This window comes from Euprymna scolopes, chromosome 31 (genome assembly GCF_053919585.1).
Source record: "Euprymna scolopes isolate OS-2025 chromosome 31, ASM5391958v1, whole genome shotgun sequence".
NCBI lineage: Eukaryota > Metazoa > Mollusca > Cephalopoda > Sepiida > Sepiolidae > Euprymna > Euprymna scolopes.
Genome location: NC_136512.1, coordinates 89,364,405 through 89,379,077, shown reverse-complemented (window position 1 = coordinate 89,379,077; position 14,673 = coordinate 89,364,405). Strand labels below are relative to the sequence as shown.

Sequence of the window (14,673 nt, the reverse complement as noted above, 5' to 3'; positions counted from 1 at the left end):
TTGTTTTATGGTATTTCAACTCCCCCTTTTTTTCGCGTTATTTAATACCGCATCCAATCATCTTCGTAATAGTCTTTCGTGCGTCAAGTTTTCGATCTCAAACATGTCTGTTCGTTTTGTTCACATCAAACAAGTCCTATTGATATTCAATAGGTACGTGCAAAATGAATAGCCGGTGCTCAAAATGTATAAACGTTCGGTGACTGTGGCCTGGTAGACTAACCCTTAACCTACCTTATAAAAAAAAAAAAAAAAAAAAAAAAACAAAAAAAAAACACTATACCTACGTTAAAAAATTTTTTTTATAGGTTTTCGGGTGTGCTGAAAACGAATATCGCATTTCAAATTTTACTTGGTTTCCACCTTAACATTTTCCTTTTATAAGTTTTCGGCAAAAATATGCAAACTTGGTCTTCTTTCTCATCAAATTTGAGATGTCATAAAAAAAATAAAAATAAAAAAAACATAACTTGTTGGATCACCCACCGAGCTTGGTTTGATTGTTTGAATTGGGATTGGGGCTTGACGCGTTTAATTCTGTTAAGACTCAGCTTGTGTCTTTCAATCGTATGTGTGCCCCTTTTTCTTGCTGAGATTCTTATTGATGGATTTTGAGGAGAAATCGACTCTAAAACTTTTTGGCCTTTCGTTCTCATCAAATCTTTCTTGGAGTTCAAATATCAGATCTCTTGCTCTTTCTGCTTAAAGTTAGATTTTTTCAATCACACTTGACGTTGTTCTATATTTCTACGAATCTACAAATGTGAAGTATTACTGATGTGTTTTAAAAGATTTTAACTACCGTGGAATTTCCACGGGTCCTGCTAGTTATTATTATTATTGTTATTATTGTTGCTGTATTTTAGCTGATGAATCTTTGCCTCATTTAAAGGTTCTTGATGACATACAAAAATGTATCTGTAATTTAATTGGATCACACCCTTTCTTTTCTACAACCCCTTTCTCACAGACGTGATGTTGCTAATCTTAGTCTTTTCTACAAATACTATTATGGCATGTGTTCTTCAGAATTATCTGATCTATTCCCTGCTTCCTTTGTTCCAGCTTCTTTTAATCATTGGTCTAGTGGTCTCCATCAATTCACCACTTTGATACTTCATTGTAATATAGCTTTCTGTTCTTATAGCTTGTTTCCAAAAACTGCAATTGTTTTCCTCCTACCTACCCTGATCTACTTTGGTATTGAGCACTCTTGTATTAACCTCGTTAAACTTCGTTAGTTACTTAACCTCTGGAAAACAACAACCAAAAAATAAGTGGATAGTCCACGGATTAAGGATAATCCACTTATTTTATGCTTCCTTTTTAAAATTAAATATGTTTTTAACTATTTTTCAAAGTGTTTTTAACATGTTTTATTAACTACTTGTTCTTATATATATATATATATATATATATATATATATATATATATATATATATATATATATATATTATTTCTGTTTGAAATAGAATTTCCAGTGTTTGAATGTTTATTCATTCGGGTTTTATTTTGTTCTTTTGTTTCAGCGACAATCGGTTCATACGAAGATCAACCGTGCGAAGATAAATATGGATTGATCGCTAACCAAGGATCAAATGATTTCGATGACTATTGGGGTTCAGATGAATTTGATTCGTCGTCTTTATCAGATAATTCTGAAGAAGATTACGCGACAAAGCCTCTGCCTCCATTACCGTCAAAGAAACTAAGCACTGACGCTTCACAGGTAATTAATTTTTTCCCCATAGGTAATTGTTCCCCTCCCCCCCAGGTAATTGTTGTTGTTTTTTTTTTTTTTTCTTTCTGGTTAGTACAAAAGTTTTTTAAAAAAAATGCATTCTCTTCAGGTTTGATATATTGTGCCCCCAATATAAGATGGGATATCAGAAATGGAGGATGATTGTTTGAAAGTGAATTTAGTACTTGCCTGTAAAACAATAAATTGAGTGTAAAAGTCTGAGAGTGAATGCTGCCATTCCCAAAGCAATGATCAGTCGCTGTAGCATTGAAAAGCTCCCCAAAAGGGGAAAGTTCCCCTGCACATTTTGTAGAATGGGAGTCGGATGGAGTTCATTTGTACATATTGGGTACACAAGAAATGGAATGGAATTAAAATTGAGTTAATTGAAAATAAGAAGTTGAAGACAACGGAGATGGATGAGAACTGAGATGAGGAGAAAATATCTGTATTTTTTGCATTCTTCGGACTACTGTTCTCATCTTGAGTGTTATTTTCACAACGTTTCGGTTGATGTAACCTCCGACCTTCTTCAGGTGTATCTTACCAAGCTTGGGAATTGGCACAGAATTTCAAACAAACATATATATATATTAGTGGTGGAACGATTCCAAAATTTTTCCTGATTCTGATACAATTACAGATTCTTTTCTAAATTTCCGATTCTGATCCGATTCCAATAACAAAAACACAACTATAGAATGAGTTTAAAAATGAATTTACCAAATTTATTTTTTTTAAATAAATTTGATAAATTTATTTTTTTTAAAATGAATTTACCAAATTTATTTTTTTTAAATAAATTTGATAAATTTATTTTTTTTAAAATGAATTTACCAAATTTATTTTTTTTAAAATGAATTTACCAAATTTATTTTTTTTAAAATGAATTTACCAAATTTATTTTTTTTAAAATGAATTTACCAAATTTATTTTTTTTAAATAAATTTGATAAATTTATTTTTTTTAAAATGAATTTGATAAATTTATTTTTTTTAAAATGAATTTACCAAATTTATTTTTTTTAAAATGAATTTACCAAATTTATTTTTTAAAATCAACTAAAAATTTGTTTACATCAGTTTTTTTCTCTTTAATAATTTTTGGAAACAAAATCTATGAATAACAGACATATTTTGTTTTTATTACATTTTCACCCCAAACAAGGCACATTGCCACTGTGGTGTAGGGGGCTACTATCAGGGGTAGCAGCTACTGGGGCACTATGTTTGGATTTGGGCAGCAAGATGTCGGTTCACGTTACACTTGAACTTCTGCATGTCAGTACAGTTAGGGAAGCAGGGACCTGGAATGGAATTCCAGAGTCTAGCGGTTCTGGGGAAGAAACTACTGGAGTAGAAAGATCTTCTACATCTAGGGATCTCTACTGTGTGGGGGTGGGATTTAGCTGCCTGTTGGGTTTGTCGAGGGTGTCTACATCGTGGGAGCACAAGTGTCTGCAGTTCATCAGAGCATTCACCATTAAAATACTTGTAGAACAGGCAGAGGGGTACCACAGAAGCAGTTTTCCAACAGCCCGGGAAGCATGATTCATTAAGGCATTTGTTGTAGAGTTTAGAGAGAACTGGAGCTACTTCGGCTGAGCACTTTTTTAATAGCACAGCTGGGATGAGATCAGGTCCACACGTTTTTGAAGTGTCAAGGTTTTTATGATAGCATGTACCTGAGCAGGGGTGATTTGTAGATCGTCTAGTGTGGTGTCTGTCCGCAAAGGAAAGTCAGGCAGGGGGTGGTTGGAAGGGTCCAGTGTGGAGTTTGAGGCAAACCGGCTGGCAAGCATATTAGCCTTGTCGGTTGCTGAGCAAACAACCTCGTGATTGTTGGTTAGTGGGGGAATTATTGATTGCCCATTATTTACTACACTGTTGTAGATTTTCCAGAAGTCACGTGTTCCTAATTTTTGTGCTTCGATGCGTTTTTTAGTGGTTTCATTAAATTCTCTCTTAGCTATCGTTATTTCTTTCTTAACGTTACTTCTAGCTTCTATATACTTATGTCTGTTTGAACTGGACTTATGTCGGTTAAATCTGCGGTATGCATGCTGCCTTTGAGCAATGCCAGTTGCGCAAGTAGAAGTAAACCATTGGGGAGAGTGGGGCTTGCTATAAAATTTCCGCATGGGAGCATGTGCATCAATTGCTGCTTTGAACCATTCAGTGGTATCATTTGCGCACTGTTCAGCAGGAAGAGAAAAAATATTTCCCCATGGGGCATCTCTGATAAGATCTCTGATGGCTTCCCAGTCAGCCTTTTTATAATATCTCGTTGTTTTGAGCACTGGCTCTTCAGTTTTGGGTCTAGAGTTTAGGGCCATTTCGACCATTATCACTGCATGGTCAGCGTTCCCGTATTTTTTATTTGTATTTCACCGATAATTTATATACAAAATACGAATTTAGTAAAACTCGTCCCCAGAAAACTTGTATGTTTTTGCTATGTAGGAAAACTGGTCCATTATTGAATAAATATCGATTGAAAATACATTTTATGACCGTTCTTGAAGGAGAGATTATTTTTAAAAGAGAATACACATCTCATAATTATTTTTTTTTAAATATTTTTACTTGTTTACTATTGTTTTAAAAAAAATAAAATGTTCGTTTTCTACCTAGCTTTGTAAGTGTTTAGTGGTTCAACTTATTTTAAAGCGTTTATTTAGTTAAAAAAAAAAAAGAAGTAATGTCAAGTGTTACTTTTGAACAAAAATTGTCCAAAATGAGAGGATCCCGTTTAGGAGTCTTGACAATCGAGCAAAAATAGAAAATTAGAGAAAATACTCAGGTAAACGCCCCCCCCCCTCCAAAAGAAAATAAATTTGTATATTTTTTTAGGTAATGTACAAGATCATTGCTCGGAAAAAAATCAAGCTACCCGAAGTGGCTACGGTTGATTATGTAACGAAACCATATATTTATTAAAAAAATTACTTGTGTTATTACAAAACAAAAAACAAAAAAACAAAAAGAAAACACTTTTTGTTTTTGTTTTATCAAATAATAAAATAAATATTTTATTTAGAAAAATTAATTTAGTTTTAACACTTTTTGTGTTCACGAAACAACAAGTCTCTTCTGCAGTATGCGGATGGCGGTCATCTTTTTGGTGCGTTTCACTAAACTGTCGCCAGGTGGCGCTTCTCGGTCAAGAAACATTTAAATTATTAATGTGTTGTTACTTTAATTAAAAAAGATGTTTCATTTAAATTATTTATTTGTTTGGAAAAAAAAAGAAAAAAAGCTCTTTTACTTTATAAAAATCCAATGTTGCTTTCATAACAAAATTGTTTTATTAAAATGTTTTCTTACGCAGATTTTTAAATAAATGTTTTTACAATTATATATTGATACATTTTTATACAATAAATGTTTTTACAATTATATATTGATATATTTTTATACAATAAATGTTTTTACAATTATATATTGATACATTTTTATACAATAAATATTTTTACAATTATATATTGATACATTTTTATAGAATAAATGTTTTTACAATTATATATTGATATATTTTTATACAATAAATGTTTTTACAATTATATATTGATATATTTTTATACAATAAATGTTTTTACAATTATATATTGATACATTTTTGTACAATAAATGTTTTTACAATTATATATTGATAAATTTTTATACAATAAATGTTTTTACAATTATATATTGATACATTTTTATACAATGTTTTGGTTTTCAAATATTTTTCTATTCGAGGGAAAAATGTCTTGTTTGTTACTTATTTGCCCCATTATTTGACCAAGAAGAAATTGGAGTTATCGCCTCTAACAATAGAACAATAGCCGCCGGCTGCATACTGCAGAAATGCCCCCCCAAAAGACTTTTAAACAAACAAAAAAAAATTCCGTCAACATTAAGTATCTTTCCAACTCCCCCCAAAACTTTAAAATGACGACTTTTATAGGTTTTTGGTGGTACTGAAAACGAATATCACATTTAAATTTGGGGCAGATAAGTAGTTTTCATGATATAAAGAAATTATTTTTTCAAAAAGTGGGTGATCACTTGTAAAATTTCATTTAAATTGAGCACTCGCTTTCTGGCCACCTAATGAGGAGGAATTTTTTTGTTTGTTTATTGGCTAAAAGGTTTGTCTTTTTGGTTTCATCTATAAATACAAAAGCGAAAATGTATGTATGTGTGTTTGCTTTTTCTGTGTGTCTACAAAAGGCTTCTTTCAGAGAAGCGGTCACTTGCTTAACAACTTTTTAAAACTTTTTATATCACATATAAATCGTAATATCTCACAGTTAACAACAAAGCTCGCCTATCTATTTAATTTGGTCAATTTCGGGAAGATAAATACTCAATATTTGTCGCTCGCCGCATGTGGGTTAGTCTTTTTCCTATAACATCTTGGGAGCGAGGAAAAAAGCTTTCAGCAGTAAATGAAATCCCGCAGTCAAACTGACCTCATTAACTCATTAAAACGAGCACCTGCTAAATCCAACTAATTAAATAAATTCAAACGTGTTTCCGTAAGCATGTCGCGGTGGGGCAATCGTTAACGTCACACGTTTTTCTTTTTCGCAACTTTGCCTCAACGGTTCGGGTTCGATCCTCATACTCACTTTTTTTTTTTAAACCCCCCCCCCCAAACACCCGGGCAAACCCCTCGCTAGTCTTTCAATAAAGGCACAAGGAAATTGAAAAACAAAATTAAAGAAACATCTGTATACAGATAGTGTGATTCCTTATGTTATCAGTGGTGGCCATTTCTATACACTCAAGTGCGCATATTTCTGCCGCAAACAAGTAGTTTTGCAGATATTAATGTAATTCTATATGTTATTATTGGTGGCCAGCTCTGTACGCACAAGCGTGCACATATTTTTGATGTTCGCGCATGCAGAAATGGCTACCACTGATAACATATAGAATTACATTGCTTAATATCCGGCAAACTACTTGTTTTTCATCTAATTTTAAATTGTTCGCCAAAGATTAGATGTTAGAAAGCAGTTTAGTGCGCATTTAACAACCTTCGTTTATGCGTCTGTGCATAGCATAAATGTAGTGTAGAAATTTGTTTTCATGATATAAGAAATTACTGAGTAGCCAGAAAGTGGGTGTTCAGTTTACTTTAAATTTATATAGGAAAGTGATCCCCCACTTTTTGAAAAAATAATTTCTTCGTATCATGAAAAGTACTTATCTGCCCCAAATTTAAATTTAGATTCGGCATTAAATAACCTGAAAAGGATTGATATGCCGTAAAACAAAACAACCAACCAACCAAGACCTTTTAAGATGATCCAGGCATGCAGCTCGGTGATCAGAGAGAACTAATCCATGAGTTTTTTTTTGTTTTTTTTACTTGGATGATCACCACTTATCAAGGCTTGCAGGCCACTCTAGGATAAGAGCTAAGTGTTAGGTAGAGGGTGAGGGAACATGATCAGTTATGGTGGAACTTGGGTAGGGAATACATTATTTCAGAGGACGGCTCAATAGGAATTTATTCACATTAGATTTGAAGATGATCATGTTATAGTCAGCGGAGAAGCAGACATGTGGTATTGTGTCCAATAGACAAACAGTTCTAGGAAAGAAACTCTGCTCATGGAATTTTTGTTTAGTTTTAGGTATAGGTAAAGAGTGTGAGAAATTATTGACAGTTGTTGTAGCTAGGCAGTTGGGAATGTTTTACCGGGGGGGGGGGCATAGATTGGGACTCTGTCGAGCACCTACCATAAAAGTAATGGTAGGATGTCTCTTTTGTAAGAAAGAGGAAGTATGGAGGCAAAAAGGTTTTTGTAATTTGCTAAGGTAGGGAAGGGTGCGCTCACTTTCTCTGTTGTGTTGGTGGACAGTTAAAGATGTTGCTGACGACAGTCAAAGACGACCTAGCATGACAATCAGATCCATAAGTAGTTGGTTTTTGAATATGGAGTCAAGATTGTTTTTTTTATTAAGGAGTCACCAATTATCAAGGTGCAAAAAGCTACTCAATGATAAGAATTGAGTGTGAAATGAATGGCGAGACAATAACTTAATAATGATGGTGATGATTGGGCGGAATTTGATTATTGAAGAGATGCTCAGCAAGAATTTGCTTATATTAAACTTGAAAACCGCCATGTTATATGTGATGGGCCTACCTACGGTGAAAAATGACTTTGTCCAAGGGCTACAAAAAGATGACGCCAGAGTCGTTCAACAAGTAACTGCCAAGGTTGCTCTGGTAGCGTGTCGGATCGTATCGACAGAGTTGTTCGGGATTGTGCCGGGTCGTGTCAACGGAATCGTTCGAGATCATGCCGGGTCATATCGACGGAATCGTTCGGGACTGTCGTATCGACAGAGTTATTCAGAACTGTGCCCAGTTGTGTTGATGTAATCTTTTGGGACCGTGCTGGGTCGTGTTGACGGAATCGCTTGGGACCGTGCTGGGTCGTGTTGACAGAATCGCTTGGGACCGTGCTGGGTCGTGTTGACAGAATCGCTTGGGACCGTGCTGGGTCGTGTTGACAGAATCGCTTGGGACCGTGCTGGGTCGTGTTGACAGAATCGCTTGGACCGTGCTGGGTTGTGTTGACAGAATCGTTTGGGACTGTGTCGGATCGTGTTGACGGAATTGTTCGCGACTTGTTCGACAGAATCATTCGAGACTTCAGAATTGTTTGGGACCTTGTCGGGTTGTGTCGACAGAGGTGTTTAGTTTATGTTTGTTATTCAGTTGACTTGACATTTGTTGAAGTAATACTCTTGAGTGTGATAACAATATATTTTTTTTTTTTTTTGGAAAGTCTGTCTCTCTCTTCCCTCGTGAAGTTACATTATAGTTAACTGGGAAGCAGCTCCACTGTATTGTGTTCCACACAGGTAGTTCTAGGAAAGAAATTTTGCTTATGGAAATTTTGTTAAGTTTTAGACAGAGAGAAAGAGAAGCAACTGACAGTGGTTGTAGGTTGATTATTAGAGTATTTGTTGTGAATGTTTTATAGATGGTGGGACTATAGATTAAAGCCCAGTCGAGCAACTGGCATGAAAATAACAAAAGAGTAGAGAAAGACTAGCAACGTTTCTTTTGTGAGAAAAAAATCACAGTAAAGGCTATTGTGAGTAGTACCTTTCCAGATCTGGCAGCAATACTCCATCTTCGGATGTATTTGGCTCATATAGAGGATTATCTTTTCGAGCAATAGAATGATCCAATCATTTTTCCAGCAACCTTAGCAACAGATCAGTAAAAATGGGTTGCAATGGTCATAGATATTGTACTTTTTCAAAAGCTGTCTCAACTTGATTAGGGTGATAACCATTATACCAGCAGTAACAACAACTATTTTATTGCCAACAACATGGTACAACGATAACAAATGAGAATTGGATAGTCAGTAACAAAATTTGATTTGTCAGTTTAAATGCTATTTAGGTCTAACATAACATGAATTTTTAAAAAAGATATATATATATATATATATATATATATATATATATATATTTTAGGCTCCCCGTCTGATTGAGAAGATCCGTAATTTGACATCAAAAGAGAAAACTGATAGCGATGATGACAGTCTTTGCGTTCCAGTGGCCATCAGGAAAGAAAAGTTACGAACACCACATCTTCCACCTGCACCCACTGATCTCACTTGCAATCAGGTAAGTCCCACGTTTGTTACCCCATTCCTTTTTGGCCATGAGAAAATACAAAAGAAGGAGCATGAGCTTGATCCTTAAATTGTAATTGATTTTTTAATTGATATTTTTTAATTGATTTTTTTTAATTGATTTTTTTTTAATTGATTTTTTTTAATTGATTTTTTGTAATTGATTTTTGTAATTGATATTTTTTAATTGATTTTTTAATTGATATTTTTTAATTAATTTTTTGTAATTGATATTTTTTAATTGATTTTTTAATTGATATTTTTTAATTAATTTTTTGTAATTGATTTTTTGTAATTGATATTTTTTAATTGATTTTTTTGTAATTGATTTTTTAATTGATATTTTTTAATTAATTTTTTGTAATTGATTTTTTGTAATTGATATTTTTTAATTGATTTTTTGTAATTGATATCTTTTAATTGATTTTTTGTAATTGATATTTTTTTGTAATTGATTCCTGGAGTCTGTATTTACTTGTCTCTTCACAAGGGTAGAGAATGGGTATTCTGGATTGGGACAAAATTCTAAATTGGTCCAGAACAGATACTATACTTTGAACCTACAACAAAAACCAAGAAATAAACTTCTGTTTTTATAATTATTTCCCAAAATAAGTGAAAAATTTTTTGTAGCAAAAAAAAATAACAAAAAAATAGATGTAAAAAGAATAGGTTCATTCGTAATTAAAATTGCCTTAGTCATCTGAAGGATAGAACAGATGAAGAGCAGTATAAGAACAGATACTACACTCTAATTATTTGCACAAAATTGATTTGTGAAGTTTTGTATACTTTATCCTGCATGAATGTTTTTGTTTTTTGGTATAATCATCATCATCATCATTCACTATTACCTCCCCTCGGCAGGACACATCTGCAGGATAGATCCTTTCAGACTCCGCACGAGAATCCTAGATGTCAAACTGGCCATTGGAACCAAACCACTAGGAACACCTACAATGCGTTACAAGGACCAACTAAAACGCACCCTGACATTGTGTCCTTGTGAGAAGAAACTACCAGGAACCGAACAATGTGGAGGAGCTCAATATGTGATGGCACTGCGGACTTCAAGGAATTGAGGCAGGATAATGAAGAGGCGAGACGACAAAATAGAAGAGAGTGCTGCGAACGACTCCATCCTTCCTCTCCCTTCCACAGTGAACACTTTCTGTGGTTATTCCATCACTGACTGGGGTTCGCAAATCAAATAGAAACAACAACCTTGAAGATATGGAATCATGGCAGAACCTGATACTCGGACACAACGATAATAATAATAATGACAAATGGTAAATAATAATTGTAACGATAATACATCGTGTAGCAGAAATATCTCTTTCTAGTCATGCTCATGCAGTTTTGGAGCAATCAATTTATATGAATGGAACTGTATATCAGTGCGTAGAATTCTGGCTGTTCGATCAGAGGATTCCAAAGCCAAAGCATATTTGTGAGCTGAACATGTAGGAGACTGAATAAGAGAAAGTTCGAGCGCTTCGAGGCCTTCCCAGTGTTTTTTTTTTTTTTTAAAGTGCCAAACTTGTAGCTCTGAGATTTGAAACCCATAGCTGTCCAGATTTTCTATCTGGAACAGCATCATGCCGTCCTAACTTGTAATGAACTCGGAAAGCTTTCTGTGTTGCAGTTACAGATTCGCCATTCTTCAAAAACATTTCTTCAGTAAAAGCACGATGGGCACCAATTCAAACCATATTGCTTGATGAGGGTAGCTGAAAAAAAATGGCAAGTTATTAGCTAAATGAAAACATCATCGACACTTGTATAAGTTAATTAGCAACATATTGGAGGTATTTCTGCCGCACCCTCTAGCAAACCTTATAATGATGATGATGATGATGACAATAATGAGCGTTGTCTGGTGCTAATCATGTGTTGTGTGTCCCTAATGATGGAAAATTGAACAGAGCTGAAAGGGAAAAACAGCCTAAATATCAAGGTCTCAGGTATGATATGAAAAGAAACTGGACTCTTAGGACGATATCAATCATACCAGTTATCATAGGACGATATCAATCATACTAGTTTTCACGGGGCTTATGAAGAAGAACCTGAAGTCCTACCTAACTAATATTCCTGGTGAACCAAGTGCAAAAGAGATTCAGACAATTGCACTTAAGGGAACAGCAAGGATACTAAAAAGAGCTCTCGGTTGGTTTCAATAAAAAGCAGGGCAATGTTGGCTGCTGGTTTGGCTGCCCCATACCCAGCATTACAATCTTCAAAGGAAGAAAACGCAAAAAAAAAGTGACTAATGCGTTTGATCATCGCAAATTATACTTTGACAGAAACTCATTACGTAGACACCTGGAAACTTGCTGGTAAGACTACGTGCAGTAGTAATTAATAAGAATTTTTCTTTTTACTAGCGTTTGACTATTTATTAAGTCCCAAAAGCCACTCAAGAATAAGGTTAAAGAGTGTCAGGTAGATGGTGAGAGAACACTGTGATGATTATTAATGATGGTGGTTATGACTAGGGCTGTGACAACAGCATATTCTTTTCATTGTTTTGACTCTCGAATGTGTATCTGTTGATATCGTATAAGTTTTTATATAGAGTGATGTGGTTCTCGATTGATTAACTGTGTAGAATATATACTCGAGAGTCAAAATAATGATAAGAATATTCTCTTGTCATAGCCCTAGTAATTTTACACACCTGTTTCATTTACATAGAACAATCAATATTTTTATGTTAGTATTGAATTTTCACTTTACATGTACTCAGCAGAAAAAACAAAACTTAGAAAGATATAAACATGATGATATAATGTTGGAAATGAAACAAAAGAAGAATTTACTTTGTGTGTTTATTTAGGTTGCCATAAAAGTTGAGCTTTTTTTCTTTTTCTTGCTCTGACATTGATATTAAAAGCCTACTTTATCTATTTAAGAATTATTAAAACATACTTGATATACTCAGCCATGGATATGCGAGTGACTTCCTTAAAGTTTACTAATTTGCATATTCCTTTGAAAAATGAACATTCATTAATTATTTTATTGGTTTTTATTATTATATGATTGGTTTCATTTAACTATTATGTTTAATTCATTTTATGTATAGTTTCTACATTGTGCATAATTGCATAGAATTTAGGATGAAAACGATCTAGTACACAGACATGTTTATATACACACACATATATATATATTTATATATATATATATATACATATTTATATTTCATTAAATAAAATAGACGTTTTTGTCTATCAATTATATTTTCGATTCTTTCCAACTTCTGAATAACAGTCTTCACTTCTGGCAGGAACTGGCTGATGTAATCACCATATTTATCATAAGTCCGAGTACTTTCCAATCCTTCAGGATTCATCGTCAGGGATAAACTAATCTAACTGGTTTTGAACAATTCATAATTTTTTTTTTTCATTGGTTAATTATTTTATTTATCTTTTTTTTTTCCATTGATTAAAATTAATAACATCCAGAAATGTTTGTAAAGCTATTAAAATAAATGACTCCACAAACACTTCAGAATGTTATTACTATTGCTTAAGTTTATTGTATTCATAGTTGGTTTTTTAGATTTTATTAATAATGCTTTTAATATTTCAAGTTTCCGTTTATTATTCAAGTATAGATGTGATGTCAACTAAAATTTTCCTAAATTGGGACAGAGGACAGGAATGTTGGTTGGTCAAGTGGTTAAATGATCTTTTTTTTTTTGGCTTGATAAAATACTGTTCAAAATTGAAATAAAAAAACAGTTGACCTTGGCAGCAGCAAATCGACTATCTTCTGAGTATGTATACATTATACATTTTTAGCTTAAAGTCGCTTAATTTTTTTTATTTTTTATTTTTTTTTTTTAGCTCAGACGGTAACAATGAAGGCTGAAACACTAAATAACGATTAAGGAACACTGAATGGTTTTGGTTTCGATTTGAAGTCATTTCTTTTTTTTCTTTTTTTTTTAAACTTTGCAAATCATTAGTATATATATTGGGTACAATATAATAATCAATAGATAATTTGCTTTAGAATAATAAATACAAAATCTGCAAAAATTAAGATATCATATTTAAACATATATTACAATCAGGCAGTGTTGGGTGGCCTGCTAGTAATATATATATATATATATATATATATATATATATATATATATATATATATATATATAAGCAAAGTAATCTGATGTTACCCGAGATTGAATGATGATCAACACATGGTTCACACTCTCATATTTTTATTGTCATCGAAATCTGTGAAATCGCTCATTTTCAATCAAATCGATTGATTGCCTGCTCTAGTTGGGGACCCATCGTGGTGCAGCAGGAGGAAGCTTCACATGCCTCTCACAGTGGTTTAGTTCACAATACATTGTAGTCTACATTGGTGTTAGGCTGTGTAAGGTGTTAACTTTGATCAAAATCGCCTGTTCCTTCTTTTATTGAATTATTTCGATTATCAATACTTATTGAGGACATTCTGATACAAAACCTATCTAAGAACACTGCCAAGTGCATAGTTTCGTGTGAAATTTCATAAAAATGGACCTAGTCATTTCGGAGTCCATAGGAAATGAACTCGCGCGCGCACACACACAAATTTCCTTTTATATGATAGTCGAAATACATATATTTGAGCAACCCTCATACTCTTATTAGTCTCTTACTAGATGTTGATTAATAATGTTTAAAACAATTGAAGACAAAATCTTTTTTTTTTTTACACGGTGGTCACCACTTATCAAGGCCCGGAAGCCACTCAGGGATAAGGGTTATTGCAAGTACAGTACGTTAGTGTGGAGATTTGATGAAGTGCTTATCTCAGTCGGTGCAAATAATTTCCACAAGACAGAGCAGACAGTAAACCTCAGTTTTCATTCTCCCAGATGCATGTCTTAATGAAGATTTAAGTGTTTAATATTCCCAAATGGTCGCTCATCAGATACTGGCCAAGATTATCATTGCTTACCCTTGGTGATCTAATGAGAACCAGTGTGTCAACATGATTGTGCTGTGTATATAAAGAGTCTTCACCAGTAGAAACAAATAGATGTGAGCGACAAAGCACATTCCGAACTTCCAGAACGAAAGCATCGAAAGAGGCTGGCAAATGTGCATTGAGAATGTTGAAAAATAAATTCTGGAGCGCAAACCGTCGCCCGTTTTAATGGTATCAGTCCCCTTTTTGTAGGTCTTCAACGTTTTAGTTTGTGAGTTGAAAAAAATAGGAAGCTTTATTTTTGGAATGACACGTTTGTTGACATCTAGATTTGGC

At 33.5% G+C, this 14,673-nt stretch overlaps 1 protein-coding gene across 1 annotated transcript in view; it reads left to right on the top strand.

The window, feature by feature from the left end:
• LOC145255569 (rho guanine nucleotide exchange factor 10-like) overlaps positions 1–14,673 on the top strand; it is a 96,076-nt gene that overhangs the window by 1,428 nt on the left and 79,975 nt on the right. The window contains exons 2-3 of the mRNA XM_080114023.1: positions 1,531–1,730; positions 9,239–9,391. Coding sequence (XP_079970149.1) covers positions 1,531–1,730; positions 9,239–9,391 — 353 coding nt within the window. The remainder of the gene's footprint in view (positions 1–1,530; positions 1,731–9,238; positions 9,392–14,673) is intronic.